This window comes from Myodes glareolus, chromosome 22 (assembly GCF_982192425.1).
Source record: "Myodes glareolus chromosome 22, mMyoGla1.1, whole genome shotgun sequence".
Taxonomy (NCBI): domain Eukaryota; kingdom Metazoa; phylum Chordata; class Mammalia; order Rodentia; family Cricetidae; genus Myodes; species Myodes glareolus.
The window spans coordinates 36,471,661-36,494,309 of NC_142047.1; the positions used below are offsets into that span (position 1 = coordinate 36,471,661).

Consider the following 22,649-nt stretch of genomic DNA (forward strand, 5'->3'; position numbering starts at 1 on the left):
TTTCACTTTACATACTAACCACAGTTCCTACTCCCTACCCTCCTCACACTCCCCTCCCTCCTTACCCCTCACCCAACCCCCTCACCCACTCCTCAGAAAGGGTAAGACCTCCCATGGAGTGTCAAGAAAGTCTGGTATATCAAGCTGAGGCAGGACCAAGCCTCTCCACACCTTTAAAAATATTTTTCTTTTTCTTTTTCTTTTTTTTTTGTTTTTTCGAGACAGGGTTTCTCTGTAGCTTTTGGAGCCTGTCCCGGAACTAGCTCTTGTAGACCAGGCTGGCCTCGAACTCACAGAGATCCGTCTGCTTCTGCCTCCCGAGTGCTGGGATTAAAGGCGTGCGCCACCACCGCCCGGTTAAAAATATTTTTAATATTCAAATTTTAACTTAATTTTATGTGCGTGGTTGTTTTGTCTGCATGTAGGTCTGTGTACCACTTTCACGCCGGATGCCCAGGCTAGAAGAGGGTGTTGGATACCCTGGAACTGGAATTATCATATAGGTACTGGGAATTGAACCTGGGTCCTCTGGAAGAACAGCCAGAGCTCTTAACCCATGAGCCATCTTTCCATTCCTTATTTCTAGTTTTTAAAAATTAATTAAGTCCTTATTATTTTGTGTGCATCGGTGTTTTGTCTATGTATCTGTGTACCAATGCATGCAGTGCCCCTGGAAGTCAGAAGAGGGCGTTGTGTCCCTTGGGCCTGGAACTACAAACAGTTGTGAGCTGTCCTGCTGGGTCAAACTTCAGTCCTCTGGAAGAGCAGTCAGTGCTTTCAATTGCTGAGTCATTGTTCCGGCGTCCATTTTTAACATTCTGAGGACTCTCTACACTGGGTTTTCATAGTGGACGCTTTCATAGTGGACACCAGCTTTCCAGTGTGCACTCCCACAAATCCTGTGTTTGTTTTCTCCTCTCTTCCTCCTCTTCGTCCTTTTTAAACCGATCTTCACCATTCTGACTGGGGTAAGATGAAATCTCAAGGTACTTTTAATTTACATACCCCTGATGGCTCTGGATGTTGAACATTAAAAAAAAAATTATTTCTTGGCTATTTGTATTTCTTTTGTTTCTCTCTGTTTAATTCCACACTCCAGTTTATTTATTTACTTTTATTTTATTGGTGTTTTGCCTGTATGTATGCCTGTTTGGGGGTGTTGGATCCTGCAGTTACAGACAGTTGTGAACTTCCATGTGGTGGTGGGAATTGAACCCAGGTTTTGTGGAAGCATGTTTCAGTTTTTAATTAAGTTGTTTGTTTGTTTGTTTGTTGGTGTTTAGCCTTCCTTCCTTCCTTCCTTCCTTCCTTCCTTCCTCCCTCCCTCCCTCCCTCCCTTCCTTCCTTCCCCTTCCTTCTTTCCTTCCTTCCCCTTCCTTCCGCCTTCCTTCCTTCCTTCTTTCCTTTCTTCCTTATTTCCTTTCTTTGTTTTTGAGTTTGTTCTATGTTCTAAAAAACAGCCCTCTTTCAGATATATAGCCAGTAAAGATTTTTTCCCCTGTTCTGTAGGCTCCACTAGAATGACAGTGTCCTTTGCTGAACAGAAGGCTTAGTTTCATGAGGTCCCATTTGACAATTGTTGGTCTTAAATATGTACTACCAGAGTTCTGTTTAGATAATCCTTTCCCGAGTCTATAAGTCCAAGTGTGTTACTCTACTGGATATCAGGTCTCATGTTAAGGTTAGCAGCATTTATTGAAGATACTGTCTTTTCTCCGATGTGTATTGTCAAAGTTCAGGGGGCTGTATGAGTGTGGGCTTATGTCTGGGTCCTCAATTATAGTCTATTGATCAATGTGTCTATTTATACTCTAGTACTGTGTTGTTTTTATTAGTGTAACTCTGTAGTATAACTTGAAATCAGGGATGCTGATGTCCAGCAGTGTTTTTATTGTTTATTATTATTTGGGTTATTCTGGTTTTTTTTTTTTGTTTCCATTTGGAGACTAGCTTTCGTAGGCCATATATATCTAGAAATTCATCCGTTAGTTTAGTGAAGTTCTAAATTTAAAAACGCAGAACGAAGGCATCACAGGAACGCTTTATTTATTTATTATTCTGTGTGGTATGGGGTGTGTGTGTGTGCTTGCACATGTATGTATACATGCATGAAGGTATGCACAGATGTAGGTGTAGAGATCAGAGGACAATTTTCTTGAGTTCTGGCTTTCTCTGCTTTCTGATCTGCTGCCAAGGGAGCCCTTGCTGTCACACGCTCCTGCTGCCTGCTGCCTGGGTGGAGTGTCTTAGCCCAGAGTGTGACAAAAAGAGATCTCTCAAAGTAAGGTGATACCAGGGTAATAAAGCGCTCTCTCTCTCTCTCTCTCTCTCTCTCTCTCTCTCTCTCTCTCTCTCTCTCTCCCCCCCCCCCCGGAACATTAAATATTTAGAGAAACATCTGCAACCATACCCATATAATATTTCAGGCCCCTTAGGTTAAGTATTGGTGAGGACACAAAGATACTGGCGTCTTCATGTTCAGTTGGTGTGAGATGATCATTTTGAAGGTGATTCAACATTATTTTTTTTCCTTATTTGTCTTTTTTTTTTTTTTTTTTTAACGTATTTCTGATTCAGGGGATTGGGCCTAAGGTCTTTCACATGCGAGACAAGTGCTTCACCATGAGCTCTAGTTTCAACCCCTCCTCCCCTGCTTTCGGCTTTTTATTTTGAGCCAGGCTCTTACTAAGTTTATGAGATGGCTTGGAATTTGCTCTGTAGCTCAGGCAGGTCTTAACATGTGATCTTTGGCCTCAGACCTCTGAGTAGGATTACAGACCCGTGTCACCTAATTTGGCTTTATTTTCTTTTTGGCGGTGCTGGGCATTGAATCCCAGGGCTTTGTACATACTAGATAAGCGCTCCACCATCGAGCTGGCCTCCAGTCCTACAATTTCTTAACGGTTCAACATACATTCCACATGACTCAGTGACTCTGCTCTAGATCTGAATTCTAAAGTTTGAAAGCAAGTGATCATATGAAGTCATGAGTGTAAATATCCATAAAGTTTTATTAAAAGGAGCCAAACCTGTTAACACATGTGCAGGCAAAGCATTCATACGCATAAAATAAATGTGTATTTATTTACTTATTTATGTGTATGTATGTATGTATGTATGTATGTATGTATGTATGTGTCTTAAAAAGTAGCCAGATCTGGGGGCTAGCATAAAGCTTGCTGTACAAACATGAGTACCTTGCCTCAGATCCCTTGCACACACAAAAGCCAGGCATAGGCCAGGCATGGCGGTGTGCACTTGTAACCTCAGTGCTGAGAAGTGGGGACAGACAGATCCTGGGTGCTAACTTGACAGCCAGTCTAGGTAAATCTGTGAAACCCAGGCTCAGTCAGAGATCCTGTCTCAAAAAATTAATGGGAAAATAATTGAGGAAGATATCCTAATATCAATCTTTGGTTTTAACTCATGCTTGCAAAAGCTAGTATTCCTGCTTATGCATACATAGGGGGATTAGTTATACATGGAGAACTTTAGTCAAACAAGAGAGACGTGGGAAGTAGGGAAAAAGGGAATATTTAGGGATAACAGTGGGTTGATACAATTACCCACATGGATGCCCAGGCAAGTGGGAGAAAGTCAGGTGACCCTGAGGTTGCAGGGGGACTGTGAAGGACAGGAAGACACCTCCCTGCGTGATCAGGCCCCCCTGCAGAGCCAGGGGGTAGGAACCTCTGCTCCTTGACGTGTCTGGATTGATCTCCTGTTTCCCATCACAATCCCACAACCAGGGAAGATCTCACAGATGACCCTTTTAGTAGATACGCAGAGGTCAAGTAAGTGTGACCTCGCAGTGTCTGTAGACCAAATGGCGCTGGAGTAATAGCAGAAGACAGGGCACAAGGAACCTACCTGGGTCCTCTCTACCTGTTGCAGGGTGGTTCAGGGATCAGCATCCTGTGTACATACCTAGTCCTGCATCTAATTTGGTCTGATTGGAATTATTTGCGTCAATAGAGAGGCTTGTCTTAAGGATATTCCTAACACTTTTTCTTCTTTAGGTTGTAGAGTGCATTTTGCTTAACTTCTCTTTCTTTTTTTTAATTTTATTTATTTATTTTACATCCTGACTACAGTTTCCCCTCCCTCCTTTCCTCCAAGCCCCTCCCCCACCTCCTCTCTACCTTCTCCACCCACTCATCCCCTGTTTCTTTTTGAAATATTTTGAAATATACCTCCTTCCTTCCTTCCTTCCTTCCTTCCTTCCTTAATTTCCTTCTTTTCCTTTTATATTTTAAAACAATCTTTTCTCATTTTATATACCAATCCCAGTTCCCACTCCCTCCCTTCCTCCTGCTCCCCTCACCTGCTCTCCCCCCCCACCCCATCCACTCCTCAGATAGGGTAAGGCTTCCCATGGGGGAGTCAACAAAGTCTGTCACATCACTTTGAGGCAGGACCAAGGCCTTCCCCCCTATATCTCAGCTGAGCAAGGTACCCCTCCAAAGAGAATGAGCTTCAAAAAGTCAGTTAAAGCATTAGGGATAAGTCCTGGTCCCATTGCCAGTGGCCCCACAGACTGCCCAGCCACACAACTGTCACCAGCATTCTGAGGGCCTAGTTTGGTCCTATGCAGGTTCCCTGCTGTCAGTCCAGAGTCAGTGAGCTCCCATTAGTTCAGGTCAGGTGTTTCTGTGGGTGTCCCCGTCATGGTCTTGACCCCTTTGCTCATAGTCTCATTTCTTTCCCCGCTTCTGTTCAGAAAATGTCATCAGGCTGACCTGGGGCTGAGATCTTCCTGCCTAGCTTCCTTGGTGCAGGGGTTACAGCTGCAGGATTGTATCACACTGAAAATGGAGGACAGGTTGCTTTAAACGCCAGTGATGGGTGGATACTATCTTCAGGGTCAATATCTAAGGCCTGGGGCCTTTACATTTTCCATAATTAATGGCCACAGTGGCTGAGACCTGGGAGCTGTAAGTTCTACATTCTTAGGGTTTGTTTCCTGCCTCCACTTCTATGTGCAAACCCAGTCTCTGCTGCTTTGTCCTAAGGCGGAGATGTCTTAGGGTTACTATTGCTGTGATGAAACACAATGACCAAAGTACCTTGGGGAGGAATGGGTTTATTTAGCTTATACATCCATATCACTGTTTATCATCAAAGGAAATCAGGACAGGAACTCAAACAAGGCAGGAACCAGGAGGCAGGAGCTGATGCAGAGGCCATGGACATGGAGGGGTGCTGCTTACTGACTTGCTTCTATGGCTTGCTCAGCCTGCTTTCTTAGAGAACCCAGGATCACCAGCCCAGGGATAACACCACCCACAATGGGTTGGGTCCTCCCCCAGCAATCACTAATTAAGAAAATGCCCCACAGCAGGAACTCAATGGAGGCTCCTTCCTTTCATTTAACTCCCAGCTTGTGTAAAGTTGACACGAAACTAGCCAGCACAGAGGAGTGTGTTGAGGTGAGCCCCACCACAAGGGCAAAATCCTCGGGAGTAGAAGTGGTGCCGTGACTTATAATTAGGTAACGCATATCCTGTCAAGGTTCACGTGCTAGAAGCTTTGTGTGCGCTGTGGAAATGCTGAGAAGGGATGGAATCTCTATGAGGTGGGGCCTGGTGGGGGAAATTAGGCCCTGGATTCACTACTTTTGACAGGAATTAGTGCAGTTCCAATAAACCCCAGAGTCCAACTGTCAAATAGCACGGGCAGCTCCTGTGCTTGCCTTGTAAACAAAGACTGCTTGTTTCCTGGCCACCCAGGCCCGAAAAATCACACAGAAACTGTATTAACTAAAACACTGTTTGGCCAATGACTCTAGCATAGTTCTAGCTAGCTCTTACATCTTCAATTAACCCATTTCTATCCATCTGTGTATTGCCATGTGGCTGTGGCTTACCGGGTAAAGTTCTGGCGTGTCCTTCTCTTACGGCAGCTACACTGTATCTCCCTGACTCTGCCTGCTCTCTCTCTCTCTCTATCTTTTCCAACCTGGCTATCTTCTGCCCTGATGTAGACCAACTTTGTTCATTAGCCAATAAAAGCAACACATATCCAGGAGGACATCTCACATCATTGCCTCTTACTTGGCTGTTTTTCTTTTGGCTCTCTGCTGTGTGGTGAGCCAGTCCAGTGTCCCATTAGGAGGAGGTATCCAGTTTTAGAGTTTTCCATCTTAAAACTGAGTTTAGAGAAAAAACTTGCTTTTTTTTTTAAAAAAAAGTTTTACATTTATTCATTTGTGTGTGTGTATGTGTGCGTGCGTGTGTGTGTATGTGTGTGTTTGTGTGTGTATGTGTGTGTGTATGTGTGTGTTTGTGTGTGTATGTGTGTGTATGTGTGTGAGTGTGTGTGTGTGTATGTGTGTGTATGTGTGAGTGTGTGTCTGTGTGTGTGTATGTGTGAGTGTGTGTCTGTGTGTGTGTATGTGTGAGTGTGTGTGTGTGTGTGTGTGTGTGTATGAACCACAGAACATATGTGAAGGTCAGAGGACAATGTGGGAAGTAAGTTCTCTTCTTCTACTGTGTGGGTTCTGGGTTCAAATTCATGTTGTCAGGCTTGATGGCACGTGCCTTTAATGACTGAGCTGTCTTGCTAGCTCAGAAACTCTTCTTTTTATAAGTTGCTGGTTCAGATCTTTTGTTACAACAATAGAAAATGGGCTTATATGGGGCTTGTATGAATGGGGTCTGTGGGAACTTGTTTGTATGGATGGAGTCTGTGGGAACTTGTTTGTATGAATGGAGTCTGTGGGAACTTGTTCATACAAATGGGGCCTATGGGAACTTGTTTGCTGGCTTATGGTAGGAAGGGCAAAGTGCTATCCACGAGTCAGGACAGGATCTTGCTGGGATGTGAGAAAGGAATTCGGTCACCCAGGTTACTGAATTCCTCCCCGGGGTACATCACTAGTAGTGGAGGGCCTGAGAAGTGAGAGGAGAGGAAAGGAGGGGGTGAAGCTGAGGTGAGGGAGGCAGGGGGGAACCCTTGCCTACTGTAGCACAAAGAAAGGTGTTGTCTGTTGGGACTCACCCATCCATAGCCCCCTGTAAGTTTACTGTGCATAACAGAAAGTGACCCATATCAGGCTTAGCAAGGGACATATATCATGTATAGGAGCCTCCATAATTGTTGGGTGTATGAGTTTAATGAGTATGTAAAAGTGTGGATCCACTCTTGCTGTGGGACAATGGTCTTGCACCCTGTAAAGATTTGTCACTTGTATTAGTTTAATAAAATGTTAATTGACCAGTAGCCAGGCAGGAAGTATAGGTGGGTGACCAGAACAGGAGAATTCTGGGAAGAGGAAAGACTCAGTCTGTAGTTGTCACCCCAGACCAAGAGGAAGCAAGATGAGAATGCCTCTTTGATAAAAAGGTACCAAGCCACATGGCTAACACAGACAAGAATTATGGACTAATTTAAGATGTAAGAATTATTTAATAAGAAGCCTGAGCTACTAGGCCAAACAGTTTCTAATTAATGTAGGCCTCTGTGTGTTTCTTTGAGACTATGTGATTGTGGGACCAGGTGGGATAAAAACCTCTGTCAACACCCTTTATCTCTTCTTACATTGTTTTGAAACCTCAGAATAATCCCACTCACACTTAGGACAAACTGCGACTTGACACGGGTGCTATAAGTCCATATGCCTGCCCCCAGCCTTTTTTAGCTCCTGCATCTTTTGAGGCAGAGTCTGGGTCCAGAACTGCAGCCTTCTGGCCTTCAGGGCTCGGCCCACAGCAGGCTGGATGTCCAGCTGCAGGTACTGCTCATCATGGTCAAACATGGGCCAGTGGGGTAGACCCTCGCTGTTGGGGTTCCTGTAGACACATCCTCCCAGCAGGGAGAGCAAAGGTTACTTTGGGTTCTGTTGAACTTGGACCACATTCCCTGATTTGGGTCAGGACAATGGTCTAAGCAGTTAGGGAATTATGGTAATTTAGAGGCAAGGGCAGGTAGACTGATATAGGAAAACAAGACCTTACTACTGTCTGTTCCACGAGGGACAAAGATACCTGACATGACTATCCTCCTCCTTTCCGAGGTATGCTCTAAAGAATAGTATTATAACACTACGGCTCTACATCTGTGCCACTGGGCGATGAGCAGAGACCAGTTCCTGCAGTTGTCTAAGTGGATCCTGAGGTGGGGATGAGGCTATCATGTGATGAAAGACCCATGATTGCTAATGAGATCACTAACCACAAGGGCAGCCCTGGATGTCAGTCAACTCCTTAGAGGTTAAGGGCAAGGCGTGTCCTCACCCGTGTCGTGCAAAGTTGGCCCAGTACTTCATCATCATCCTGCTCAGCTGCTCCTCCTCCTCAGTGAGGTCAACTGCAGAAGGGGGAGATTAAGGCTCCAGACTCTTGCTTCTCATGCAGCGTCCACTCAAGTTCTATACTCACCGTTCCAACTGTAGCCTGGTCCCTTCTCTTCCCTTCCTCCCACCCATAATCCACTCCTGCACCTGCACATTCTATCTCATCCCGGCTTCCAATTTATACTCCTTTGGGCTCATTCATGCCCCAGAATGTCCTCCTTCCTTCCACCCAAAGGAGGTTGGGAATAATCATGCCTTTAGAAGACCCTTCTCATGCTAGGAGTCATAGTGCTTGCCTCCAGTGTCAGCACTCAGAAGACTGAGACAGGAGAACTGTCAAGAACTATGGGCTACACAGGGAGACTTTGCCTCAAAAAGTCAAAGCAAGCAAATAAACAAGTAGTATAAAACAGCCCATTCTACCGTCATGCCTCTTTCCATGGCCCATGCAGGTAGGGACAGCTGGAGGAAACAGAGGCAGGAGTGGGAAGGGGTTGGGTTTCTAACCTCACATCAGCCTTTTGAGATACATCATGCTATACAAATCAGGCTGGCTTTCCTCGGAACCTCAGTTGCCCCCCATCTGAATATGCCCGAGGGGCCTGCCACCTGGGGGATAGAGATACTCACCTTGGGTGCCTCCCCAAAATGATCTGAAGATAAAGAGAATCTCGTCACCATGGTCGGCTTTCACCTGGGGTGGTTTAGAGTCCTTGAAAAAACTGGGTCGGTGCTGGAACTCATAGAAGTAGACAGGGGCATGGGAACCTGCAGGCAAGGACAGGCTGAGGAAGTGGACCCTTGCCTGGGGATGTCCTTCCTCAACTGTGATGACAAGATAGCTGACTGGATGTAGGGCCAAAGCTGGGCAGAGTTTGAATAGTCATATGTGAAACCCCACGCTGGAGCAGGGCTTTAGGGAGGGACTCGGTTACATCACGGTCTCGGAAATCTTTGCCATACAGTCTTACGACGTTGTGATCACTTAGTTTCCTCACCAGTGATATTTGGAAAGTTCCTATGTCTTAGACAAGTCCCAAGACTTAGATGAGGAATATTAAGTGCCTCCCCTCAGACAGGGTGGGGGTCTGGACACCCCGGAGTTCAGCTGTGCACCACGGCTTTGAGCTGCCTGCAGGCATCGGACCTCAGCTCCAGATGTACTCACGCTGAAAATGCGCTACTTGCAGCGCAGGGATCACAAAGGTGAAGTCTTCCATCATCTCCTTGAACTGCACTTGGAGAAGCTGAGGGTCCTCATTGTCTCCCATGTACTCCTCCATAAGCAGGTCACTAAATTCAGGAGGCCACATCTGGCCCAGAGGGATCAGGGAGAGTTATATTAGACAGTCCCTGAGGCCGTCAGGCCACAGCCTCAGGATGAAGAGTCTGGCCCAGCAACAGATAAATTAAATCAACCAGGGTCCAGGCTCCGGGAGAACTCAACCCACAAGTACCGCCACGGTTCAGTCTTTGTCCCTGCAGTTCGTTGAACGAACAGGATATGGTGGAGATGCGCTCTACTTATAGAGCCCAAGAAATCTCACCATCTGTGCTGCCCGTCTCCGCAGGATAGCTTGCACGGTCTGTCTGTCCAGTTCCTTCTGGGAGTCAGTGGCGCTAATGCTCTAAGTGGTAAGAGGGGAGTCTGTGCTGTGGTCAAGAGCACATGGAACTATAGAACAGGCTGCCCAGAGACCAAGGGCCTGGCACCTGGGCCTTACCGAGGGGATGATCCAGCCATACTCATCATTATTGACACCAATAATGCTGGGGATCGATCGGAAGTCAGCAGAGGCAAGCAACTCCTTGGGATGCCTGGGCAGGAAGACACCATCAACTACGCCAGGGATGATCTTGAAGGCCTGAAGGAACATTGGCTGTTAAGGAGGAAGGCCAGGTCCTTGACAATTCTGATCTTAGGCTATGTCCCACGCCTGTCTGTCTCATCTCAGGTCTGTCACACCTAGGCTATGAGGTCCCACAGCTGATTTACCATATCCTGGTGTTCAGCTTTCTTCCTGGGTGCTAGGTTATGAGGGATAGAATGAAGGCAGTGTCCAGGGGAGTTGAAGGCAGCCTAGGGCAGGCTACCCTATTTCCTGTTGCCCCTCTATTCTATCATTTTGTCCAACCTTGTTAATATCCATAATCTCATCTTCAGTCTTGTCTCGTAGACAGTTCACCAGGGCCTCTGAGTCCACCTGCTCACATCCAGACAGGTTGGCAACCACCTATAAAGTCATCAGACAGGGGATGGCTCAGCCTTCCAGACAGGAAAGGTTTTTTACCAAGGTACCACTTGGGTTCAGGTGTTCCTCATATCTCATGAAGTACATGTGTACGTAGGTATGCACATTATGGCAGGTGTGAAAATTGTTTCTGTTTCCTTAATGTTTAGAGGTGAGAGCCAGAGGGGCTGTCACATATGATGACACACATGCTTTGTTTATACTATCACCATGTGAGAGCATGGTTCTATGGAATACAAAGTCAGTGGGAAGCAGAGAGGAGCAAATTCTAGCCTTCAGCTCTTTAGAAATTCTTGTACAGGGGGCAACTGCCTGGGTACCTCCTTGGTCCTTGTCCATGTTGGTCAGACAGAGAACCAGAGTTTCTGAGGGTGAAAGCTGAGGCAACAGCTCAGGGTTGGGGCGATTGGGGCACTCACTCTATAGACTGCTTCAGAGGATTCTGAGATGAGGCTTGATATGAGGGCCACCCCACTCTCCATGATGGCTCTGTGGAAGAGTCCTTGGGACATGGGGGACACAACATGTGAAGACACACTTGTGCCACCTGCAGACTCGCCAAAAATAGTGACACAGTCAGGGTTGCCTCCGAAGTGGGCAATGTTCTGCTGGACCCAACGTAGGGCGGCCACTTGGTCCAGGTAGCCCCAGTTGCCTCTGGCGTGCTGGTCTCCAGTGCTGAGAAGTGGAAGGGACAGGAATCACAGGGATACCCTTATTTTTCTCAGGTCCCATTGCCCAATCCAGTCCCAAACTCACCTGAAGAAGCCCAGGACACCCAGGCGGTACTGGACAGTGACCACCACCACATCCTCAGTGGCTGCTAGCGTGGACCCATCATACAAGGAGGCCATGCCTATAACCAGAGCACCACCATGGATCCACACTATCACCTGAAGAAATCAAGATAGGCGTCATGTGTCTCCCATATAACCCAGCTGGCTTCCCTTCAGAGTTAGTACAACTTCTTCTTTGAACAGTTGCCCCCAAAGACAAATGCCTATTTGTATATCCTGGCATTTCTATGGGTGAGAGGTTCAAGCACAGCCATGGACACAAGCCTTACTCTCTGTTTGGAGTCCACCCCAGCACCAAAGCCTGACTGGGTTATTCTCAGAAACTTTTGTGGGGGAACAATAGGGCTATTTCCTTCATTATGTTCCACGAAAATTAGTCAAAGTGTTCTTTTTTTTTAAGAATACACACACACACACACACACACACACACACACACACACACGTTTAATTGGTGTTTTGCCTGCATGTATGTCTGTGGGAAGGTGTCAAAAGCCCTGAAATTAGAGTTACAGACAGGTGTGAGATGCCATGTTGGTGCTGGGTATTGAACCCAGATCCTCTGGAAGAGCAGCCAGTGCTCTTAACCACTGAGTCATCTCTCCAGTCCCCAAAAGTGTTTTTAAATCTCATCAGTTCAACGAAAATCAATGGCTAGGTCTTTGGTGACTTCAGAGTGCGGCCACTGAGCACCCATTAGATCTAGACATAAGTTGGCAGCTGGTCAGATTATATGAAGAGATTTCTCATCAGGGTCCACTGCAGCATGGCCCCGAACTGATCTAATCTTTGCCTAGAAGAAATGCCCTCTTACCCCAGAATGAGCAGGACTTGACACTCACAGGCAGCTTGGAACCCTCGTGGGCATGGTCTGGTGTATAGATGTTAAGGTAGAGGCAGTCCTCAGACATGGGGATGGGAGGCAGGGTCAGCTTCAACAGCTTCAGAGCCTGCATATTCAGTGCACTGATGTCCTGCAGACACCTGGTGACCAACCGTGACAGACAGTCAGCCCAGGGACATGGAGTGCCCAGAAACAGACTCTCAGGGAATATGCTTCCAAATATCCTAGGCACTTCCTTCCTGAGGTCTTGCTTACACATGATCAGTCTCTAAGTTCCTGCCCATCAAGGTCAGACTATGGGCTCTGGAGATACTGAGATGGAGCCCAGATGTCTGGTAACATCTCAAGGTTGTTGGGGGGGCTTGGATACTCCTCCTCCTGAGGGTGGAAAATCAAGACCTTGGATTGAAGGTATTGGCATTCACCATTTTTCACTCTAGTCCACCAGTTCCAGAACAGGACAGCTGTGCCACACTGGAGTTCCTGAGTGAGTGGAGACTAGTTTCTCATAGGGTAGTGTGGACCTCCCTCATCCCAAATCCAGACTCTTGGGATCCTCATCTCTTCCATAATTTCCTGTTAGAAGCACATTGTGACATCTTAAATGTCAACTTGATGAGATTTAGAATCACTATGGAAACAAACCTATAGGCTTGTTTGGGAGGTTCTTTCTAGGTTATTTGAGATAGGAAGACATGGCCTCCAAGTGGACAGTACTATTCTGTTTGCTGGTGCCTAGAACTGAATAGAAAAGAGAGTAAGTTGAGCATCAGTCTCTCTTTCTCCCCACCCCTTATTATATCACTGTGTATATATGTGAATGATATATATATATATATATATCCACAGTGATATAATGTGACAAGTCAAGTCACCCTACATTCCTGCTGCCATGTCTTTCTTACCAAATGGGCATTACCCTTGATTTATATATCAAAACAAACTCTTCCTCGTTAAGTTGTTTTGGACATGTATTTTGTCCCAGCAATAAGAAAGGCACCTAACATACATATATACTTATTTCTTACCTAGTGACATCTAACCCTGTAGGGACAGTGGCAGTGGAAGGTGGAGTTTGCATGGAGCTACCATTGTTGTTAGTTGGGGATCTTACAGGTCTTGGGAGTCAACCCAAACCTCTCCCAGAGACCCTTTCCTCGATGTTTGAGACCACTAGGACTAGCCTGATCAGTGCCATCCAGATGCCAAGCCCTGAACTAAGAGGCTGTCAGAGTTGTTTTACTCACTTAATATTAGAAAGTTCTGAAAATGCTCTGGGAAATTCCCCCGCAGAGTGGAAAACGCTGTGAACTTGAGATGAGGAACTACTGCCATCTGGCCCAGAGTTCACAGCACCCATCAACCCCAGGGCCTCAGGAGAACTTACATGGCCGGATGGGAGGTCCCATCTCTCACACCACTCCATGGCTCAGGTGGCTCAGGGGGAGCAAAGCGCAGTGGTCCCACAGGTGGCTTGGCAAAAGGAATCCCCAGGAAGCTGTGGACATCCACATCAAGGCCCTTCATGTGGACGAGGCTGCCTTGTATCTGGCCTGTGTGTGTGGTCCTGATGGGACTGGCTGAGTCCTGGCCTGTGGATGGAGGGTGACATCAAGGTTGGGCCTACACAACCAGCTGCCACTGCAGTAAGAGTTTTTTCGCCCACTACTTTGTCACCCTCAGCTCAGCCTCTTCCAAGGACCAAGGACAGCAAATGCTACTTTAATGCACTTCTTGTTTGTCACATGACTTTATATCACCACTGTCCAGGACTCCATTGATTTGGTTGACACACAATTGGGGTGCTTGAGTACTGAATGCTAAGATTTGGGGATATAAATGGGGAACTCTACATAATGAAAAACAACTGAAGTGAACCCTGAAATGGTATGTATATATGTATGCATGCATGTATTCAATTATTGATGTATCTATCTGTGCATCCATGTATTTGTCATGCATTTATCTATCTATCATCTGTCAGTTTTTCCTTCTCCTTCCCTATAGTCACAGGGACTATTACCACATGAGATAACTGGAATTTGCATCAAATAATGGCAAAAGAGCAGGATGCAATCCTGGTACCTCTAGGTTGTGCCAGACCTGGAATTGTTGAAGATGTATTTGTGGCACTGTTGCTTTATTAAACATGTTTTCTCATCCTAGGACCTCTCATTTCTCCATGCTATGCAGGCCTCAGGCAACCCCAGCCCATGATGTGCTTCGGGAGGGAGGGTGTATCCAGTCAGGGCTCCTTCCCTTGCTATTGTTTCTTCAAGACCACACACTTTTCTTGTACCTTCTGTCTAGTTTCCTCTTTCACTTGTATAGAACTGACTGCTCTAAGCCAGAATTTACTGGGAAACAAAGAATTCAGGGGCTATTGCTACATCACTCACTATAGTTTCACATGGATCAACCAGTTTCAAGTCACCTGTACAGGAAAGGCCAGAACTGGCAGTCACTCATGAGTGTTAGAGAGGGCAAGTTTGTACTGTTTCTCCTCTGTGGTTTGTTTGCCAAATGTGGAAGCACTGAGGATCTGTGGAGAGGCAGGACAGTGGAGGGTGACTGGATCGTGGCTGCGCTCGAAAAGGCTTTATGCTGGCCTTTTGGAGTTAATTGAATCTCACAGAGTGGAATACTTTCTTTGAGAGACATCAGGTTGCAATCACAGTCAACTTGGCCCCTCTCCTCTCTATTGGTCAATCACTGTTCATATTGTCTACCCACGGAATATCATTGCCACACGTTGTGACAAAGCCCCAAGACCCTTACCAGGGTCTCACCAGAGAGCATCACTCATCATGGATTTTCTGATTTCAATGCTATGAATTAAAGGAGCCATTTTTCTTTATACATTATCAAGTGTTGACTATTTTGTTATAACAATACAAAACAAACATGAGGTTGCTTCATAACAATACCTGAAGATAGGAAAATTGGATTGGAACACAACGGCATGCAAATATTGAAAGGGTTTGGAGGGACAATCTATAAGTAGAGTCCTATTTTACTGTAAAGTGAACAATATAAGTTGTTATGGTGAGGGCACTGATGATAAAAGACTAGGAAGGAACTTACGCTTCATAGATGGTTTACATGGTCATGTGCAGAATGCCAGTAGCAACGCTGACAGTAAAGACACACTGAGAAGGAGAGAGTGAGAGCCATCCTGTTATAAACTAGAGTGAAGACCACACGGTGAAGGTAACAATATTATAAAGAAGCTGGCTGCATTGCATCCATACTCTAAAGCTCACAGAAAACCAATTTTAGGAGTGATGCCCAAAAGGGTTTAGAGAAAGCAATTTCTAAGTAAAATATAGAGGAAACCGTGTGAGACTTCTGGGCCGTATCTAGTGAAATTCACAATAATCCCTGGTGAAGGAGCTCAGAAATCTGAAAATTCACATCATGTCCATGCAAAGAGCAAAGGGCTCTGGTAAGAGTGGTACAAAAAGAAACACGGTGGATAGAAGGAGCCCGGGCTCAGAGGGTGCGCCCAGAACAATGGGAAAGGCGCTCTGGAGACATCATAGAAATCTTCCACTTTGCCAGCATCTTCCTCCTCTAACCTCCTATCGCAACTGAGAGGCTTGGAGGGTTCAGGGAACAGGCACACTCCACATGCTCACTGTTCAGGCTAGCTTTAGGCTTCTGCTTCTAGCATTCTGGTACAATGTTGTACATCTGCTCTACCCATGGTTGAACCAGTCTAGAGATGGCTCTTAACACTGATCCAAAGGGATCAAGCAGAATGTCTTGGGAGTATTTACCTGGCACTAACCTGTTGGACACAGAATTCAAGGACTTTAGGTCATAGCAGGTTCCACTGAAATTTCTTTTTTTTTTAAAATTTATTTATTTATTTATTATGTACACAATATTCTTTCTGTGTGTATGCCTGCAGGCCAGAAGAGGGCACCAGACCCCATTACAGATGGTTGTGAGCCACCATGTGGTTGCTGGGAATTGAACTCAGGACCTTTGGAAGAGCAGGCAATGCTCTTAACCTCTGAGCCATCTCTCCAGCCCCCCCACTGAAATTTCTAAGAAAAACCTGGAAGATTCCACTCCAGCAACACTGCTAAGATTTTTAGTGAGAAAGCCTTGAGATCTGTGAGCGGGACCATGGCTCTTGTGATTTCAGAACTGAACTAATATAGGCAGTTGGCAGTAGCAGTCTATGAAAGCCAAGAGGCCACAGCTGCACCTTGAGAAAGCAACTAGGTAGGCTGCGCCCAGTGTGCTGGTTTGAAGGAGAATGTCTCCATAGGCTCAGATATTTGAATATTTGGTCCCCAGTTGGTGGTTCTGTTTGGATACTTTTGGAAGACTTGGCCTTGCTGAAGGAAGTCCCTAGGGGGCAGGGATTTGAGTTTTCAAAAGCTATACCCCATTCCCATTTCACTCTCCTGCAGTATGAGATGTGAGCTCTCAGCTGCATCTGTCGCCATATCTGCTGCTGACTGCTGAGCTGTCCTCACCATTCTGGACTTGTATCCTTCTGGAACCATAAGCCAAAATAAACCCTTTCTTCTATAAGTTGCCTTGGTCGAGGTATTTCATCACAGAAATAAAAAAGTAACTAAGACAGCAAGCAGTGTCACGAGACAGGGTTGGGAACACTGAGTTCCTGAGGTCTGCTGCCTGCTCTCATGGGTACAGCATGCTGGACTTTGAGAGGTTTCAGAGATTTGAGAGGCCCCTGCACACTTTTCTATTTGTCTGTTCATTCTTTTTACTATAGGAATGTCCTCATCAGGTTTCTATTGTTGTGAAGGGAACTTGGAGGAGAAAAGAGTTTATTTCATCTCACAGATTACAGTGCTGAAGAAGGGAAGGCAAGGCAGGAGCTCATGGCAGGAACTGGAGCAGAGGTCATGGAAGAATGTTGTTTACTGGTTTAACTCTCCATGGCTTGCTTAGTCTGCTTTCTGATATATAACAAAGGACCACCTGCCCAGGGGAGGCATTAATGTGGGCCCTCCCACACTAATAATTAATCAAGAAAATGCTCCCGCAGACTTGCCTACAGGCCAGTCTCCTAGAATTGATTTTTTGGTTGAGAGGCTTTTTTCCCAGATGTGTCTAGGATTCTGTCAGGTTGACAGAAATCAACTAGCACAAGGAATGTTTACTCTGTGCCTGTTTCAACTTTAATTTTTAAAACCACCACACTTGTTTTTGACTTTAAAAACTCCCAGATAAAAGGCATTTTTCTTGAATTTCAGATGTAACGTGAGACTTTGAAATCATGCCCAAAGGAGTTAAGTTTTGGGGACTGAAAGCACATGATCATATTCTGCATTGTGAGAAGGACATGACCTGGGGACGGGGATAGAATGCACTGATTTGTATACATTTTGTACCCCAAAGATTCATATATTGGATGTGTACCATAAGGTGGAGCTGTTGAGGTGGTGGAACCTTTAAGGAGTAGAGCCTAGGGGTAGGTGGCTGAGCCATGGGAGTCCTCATACAGGGATTACTGCTGGAGTTTGAAACAGGTTAGGTCTTGCAGTAAGAGTGAGAGTGAGCTGTCAGACAAGAGTGACTATGGCCATTCCTAGGGCATATTTCTTCTTCTTGAACCATGTGATTTCTCTCCATGTGCACCTACTGTGAAATGCCATTGGCAGGTTGTGACAAAGCTGGAAGGCCCTGAACAGTCTTGCTAGAGTGAGTCACCTAATCATGAATTTGCAAACTCTAAGTTGAGAGCTGAACAAACGCACTTCCTTTGACCATTATGTGGCTTCAGATATTTTGGTGCAGCTCTCCAATCCACTAAGATGTCCAAGTGAAAAGGCACACTCTCCTTCTGTGTCACATGCTGCTCACACAGGGTTTCATGCGGAGTGAGAATATCGTTCATGCAATTTCGCTTCAGTTACCAGCTACAGAGGCCTCATGGCATGTTTGTTACAGCAATGAATAAAAATATGCTATAATGTCCATGCTTTTAGATTTGTTGCATTATCTTTGAAGTGAAGCCATTAAGTGACCTTAGGGAGCTTTAATACGTCATAATGTGAAGTGATTGATCTCCTTGCTAGGAAGAGTTAAATTGTGGTGCCAGAAATGGAGTGAATTTGTAAATATTTTGGTTGAAATCAAGGGCCAAAGCCTTCATCTATTCTTAGACAACTCCTGAGCCTTGTGTGTAAGGCCCAGGGACACTGATGTTTCCTGTAGAAGAACCAGGAGTGGATGAGACAGAAGAGGGTGGGATCCACATTTGGGCTCTCTTATGACTTGTTAAAGATGCTTCATGATATGGGCTCAAGCCAAGCACTATTTAAAATGGGAGCCATTAGAGAGGCTAGGGAGATCCCTTGTCTGGAAGGTCCCGGTGACTTTTGAGAGCAATGCCAAGTCAGGTGAGGGAGAAAGGCCAATGGAGGTAAGGCATGAAGAACAGGCATGTGGAAATTGGAAAACTACAAAGGGATGGCAAGAATTGGGGCCTTCAGGAAGGACCCTGGAGGGGAGAGGATGAAGACTGAGGGACACGTTCAGGAATTCTGCCCACTGAACTTCAAATAAAGTGGAAACTGTTTGGCAGGCACAGAGTGCTGTCACCTGTCCCCTGGAAGCCAAGTCCCACCACTGCCTCAGATCAGGCCAAATATATGATGTCAAAAGCACCCTGGGACCTCTCAGAGCCAATTTCAGGTGCAGGAATGAGCTCCTCTGTCCTCAGGAGTAGGTAGCTTTTCTTGAATACCTCTGAGAAAACCATGCTACCCCTCTGGCCAAGGAACTGATTCATTAAAGTCAAACGGCCATGGAGGGTACCATCTTATTACTTAGTACTTGTGTATAGCTGCAGCTCCAGCCGCGTGCCCAGGAGGAAAAGTCCTGACTCCCCATTTAGAGGCTGCTTGCTGTCTGGCCTTGTTCATCTACAATTCTTCCAAACCCCTTCATTCTCAGCTCCTTCCTTGAAGGTGGACATCCTTAGCTAGCCTTTCTGCTCTATGACTTAGGGGGCCCACTGTGACTCTGGGTGGGAGTGAAAATCACACAAGCACAGGGTTCCTGAGCAATGAACTCCACCATTTCAGCCCTTCCTTGCCCATTTCCTCCCTTAGTCTCCACTCTGCCTCTGCACAATTTGGCAGCTCTGACACGGTTCCCGTTCACTCCCACGAAAGCCTCACCCTGAACCAGGAGGAGAAGCAGGAGCCCACAGGCCACGGTGGTCAGCCAAGCAGGGGTTTGTTCCAGTCCCATGGTTGGTGCCTGGGAGAGTGTCTGAATCCTGTAGTCAGGTCAGGCTTTGCCAGAAGGCACCTGAGGACCAGAGCTGCAGTTTGGACCCAGCAAAGGTGGGCGGGGCCCTGGGTGGGGCCTGGGAGGTGGGTGCTGCAGGAGGGCAACACTGAGGGGCTGGGCTTGTGAAAGCCGTAATTAACAGACAGGGAACGTGATCACTTTCACACGTTCTGCGTTCCTTGTGGCCTCCTCTGAAGGTGCTATGCGGCATCTGTAGCCCCTTCGATACAGTGACCTGAACCTGAAATCTGCAGTCACAGCGTTCATGCCATGACAGTCACAAGTCCAAACATGACATTGGGGATGAAAGGACAGAGCTGTAACTGGAGATGACAGAAGGACTTCTCTGAAGTGACACACCTTCGATGGCCCTCATTAGAGAGTGAACACGCTTATTAAGGGGTGAAGGGGCCCGGGAGAGCAAATACATGAAACTGCAGCTCTTCCCTTAATCCTGAAAACTCCTCCGTAGTTTCTGAACTTGTTCCCGCCCAGGTCTCTTAATCCTCATAGTTATGGTCTGAAAATCCCTGTGGTTTCTTTCTTGGTCTCAGGGACATTTGTGTATGTGTGTCTACACACATGCACGCGCACATGCATGCACACACATTTATAAAAATATATTATTGAATGAAGAAGAGACTCGAGATTTCTGTGTATATTGGGTGAGTGATGGCAAAGTTAGATTCACAGAACCTGGAGGAATAGAGAGAGAAACAGAACACGCACACAGAGTCAGAGTTTGGAAAGACTGAGATGGAGATGCAGAGGAAGATGGAAGCAGACGTTAAGAGTCTACGGGAAGGGCCGGTGAGATGGCTCAGTGGGTAAGGATGCTGCCACGGGGACTGATGAGCTGAGTTTGATTCCTTTAATCCACATGGTAGGAGGCGAGAACTGACTCTCAAAAGTTTTCCTCTGCCTTCCACCTGTGTGCCATGGCATGTGTGCACAAGTGTGCATGTGTGTTTGTGCATGCGTGCGTGTGTTCACAGACACACACACAGACACAGACACACACACAGAGAATAAAATGGAAAAAAATAGAAACCTAGTGAGAGCAGGTATGTTGACTAAAATAAGTAATCTCACAGTTTTGGAGGTTGAGGCAGGTGGATTCTGAGTTTGATTGCAACATAGGTTATACAGGAAGATTGTGTGTCAACCAACAACATCCAAATGCACAAATCAAAAAAAAAATTAAAAAAAAGAAAAAAGAGAGAGAAAAGAAAAAATGAAACAAATACATGAATCATAGCTGTAATAATAATGACAACAACAATAATATGAATAAAATAAAGGTTCAAAATATCTGTAATACAATATAGGTGCACACCTGCCCCTAGTAATTCTTCCAATTATCACTATCTCCAAAAGTACCCACAGCCTTCAAAATAATCCTCTAGCTATGGCCAAGCACTCAAAACATGAGCTTGTGGGTCACTAGCCCATAGTAACTACTGAAAGTCTAAAGAGTACCCCGGGATTGCTGTTGGCGAACTGTCCTGTGTATTCAGAGAAATGAGAGCCACATGGGAGAGGGTTTACAGTAGTGAGACTCAGTGCTGACCTTCCCTGCACAACCGAGTCTCGTCAAAACACTTGAAGGCTTGGTACTTGGGGAAAGGTGCTGAACAATCAGTCACATGAGCTCCCGATACCAGAAGCCAGTGCTGGTTCACATCTCACAGATGTGGCAAATGGAGACCACAGACACCGAGTGAGGGTGGAAGTTACAGAGTTTATCTTCAGGGAAAGGGGAGCACTTGAGAGTGAAGGGGGTGCAAGGGCACGATGATTCTGAACAAGATCAACGGTCACCAGGATCCCACCCACAGAGGGACCCAAAGATTAATTTACATGGTTCTGCTTTTGCTTAGGGGATAAAAGGACTTTGCAAAGAGGAGGGGAATGCAGGGGCAGCACCATGGGCTGCCAGTCAGCACACTGTTGGTTGTCTGCCTCTGATTTTCCTTCCAGGAACCAGGAAAGTCTTCAGCTGCGCCGGCCAAGTTGTTTTCAGCAGACACCAAGCTTACAGAAATAAAAGTCTTCAGGTTGAAGCCCCATCCTAACCGCCTGATGAGTTGCTGCCAACTACTGGTTTCACCAGGACCTCAACAATGCATTAAGGCCCCAGCAAGAGCATCCCTCTGCTCAGTTTCTTAATCAAGGCTCAATATCAGCCTCATTTATTTCCTGAGTAGGCAACAAGAAATCTTTGTTTTCAACCCAAAGGACATGGTGCATTATGATTCGTACTCAGTGCAGTGGCTGGGAAAGGGGACTTTGCTCTGGAGAAATGGCCCAGGTAGGGCAAGATGGTGAGAGGTAGAGGAATGGTGAGGTCCTAGGGCCTGAAGGACACAAGGCACTCACCACTCCTTAATGGCAGAGAAAGTGTTTTGGGGGAGCAAAAGTACAGACAGAGCAGAATTTGGCACCTTTGTAAGGGCCAAAGTGCAAGAGACTTTGTACTGCTGGGGTTTAAACATTTATGGAAATCAATCACACGGACTATCAAGAAGATTAGGGATGACCAGAAAGTCAAGAGGCTTCTGGAGGATCCATGAAGGGCTGGAAGACAACTCCACACAAGGAGAAGCTTGCTCAGGGTGCCAGAGACAAGGGTCTCTTCTGACGCTGCCCCCATTTTCAGGACACACCCAATGGACAAACATTTTCACAGAGGTGATAGCCTCAAGCAAGGGTGGGCTCCATACTGCCTGCAGAACTCCTGGTCCAAAGAGCAAACTTCAGAAAACGGGGCACTGAGAAACCCATGTAGTTCTGATCAACTCCCTAACTCCTGACCCAGATGGAAAATCCGATGAACATGCCTACTTCTGCTTCTGCAGGCATTTGTAAAATTTCATATACAGGGAAAATATGTAGGGATTTTCTTCTCATCAGTTGGCATCCTTTGTGGCTGATGTCAGAGACCTTTATGAGTTATGGTCTGAAAGCCATCAAATTTATTTGCTTAAATCTAATTTCTGATCCAATGCTGCTAAGAGTTATGACTCTGGGAAGGTCCACAAGTGTCATTGTTTGCTTATTCTAATCAACGAGGATGCAATGTGAAATCTTTTGAGCCAGAGGCCTAACTCTCACCACAGAACAAATCTGATGGCATCTAACCTTGGATTTCTTGGTTTATAAATAAACATGTATATAATTT

At 46.1% G+C, this 22,649-nt stretch overlaps 1 protein-coding gene across 3 annotated transcripts; it reads right to left on the reverse strand.

The window, feature by feature from the left end:
• Positions 1-5,067: 5,067 nt before the first annotated feature.
• On the reverse strand, positions 5,068-19,511 carry Ces2 (carboxylesterase 2). Of its 3 annotated transcripts, XM_085681700.2 has the most exons (14): positions 19,354-19,511; positions 13,572-13,776; positions 12,440-12,562; positions 12,183-12,324; positions 11,305-11,438; positions 10,965-11,223; positions 10,429-10,527; positions 10,018-10,158; positions 9,841-9,921; positions 9,462-9,606; positions 8,924-9,061; positions 8,235-8,307; positions 7,573-7,790; positions 5,068-5,549 (listed from the first exon to the last, which is right to left on the reverse strand). In XM_085681700.2, the coding sequence occupies exons 1-13, from the start codon at positions 19,424-19,426 to the stop codon at positions 7,604-7,606; spliced, it is 1,800 nt and encodes a 599-aa protein (XP_085537826.2). In that variant the 5' UTR covers positions 19,427-19,511; the 3' UTR covers positions 5,068-5,549; positions 7,573-7,603. The 3 variants fall into 3 exon arrangements, with proteins under 3 accessions (XP_085537826.2, XP_085537825.2, XP_048293153.2); XM_085681699.2 differs by lacking the exon at positions 5,068-5,549 and having other exon boundaries at positions 7,388-7,790; XM_048437196.3 differs by lacking the exons at positions 5,068-5,549; positions 12,440-12,562 and having other exon boundaries at positions 7,388-7,790.
• Positions 19,512-22,649: the final 3,138 nt, after the last annotated feature.

Excerpts from the sequence above, each read along its gene's own strand:
- Ces2 (XM_085681700.2), bottom strand. The coding sequence starts at position 19,426 with ATGGGACTGGAACAAACCCCTGCTTGGCTGACCACCGTGGCCTGTGGG. Across the intron at positions 11,439-12,182 it reads ACGAGGGTTCCAAGCTGCCT|GTGATAGTGTGGATCCATGG; the intron begins GTGAGTGTCAAG and ends TGATTTCTTCAG. Across the intron at positions 11,224-11,304 it reads GGTGTCCTGGGCTTCTTCAG|CACTGGAGACCAGCACGCCA; the intron begins GTGAGTTTGGGA and ends TCCACTTCTCAG.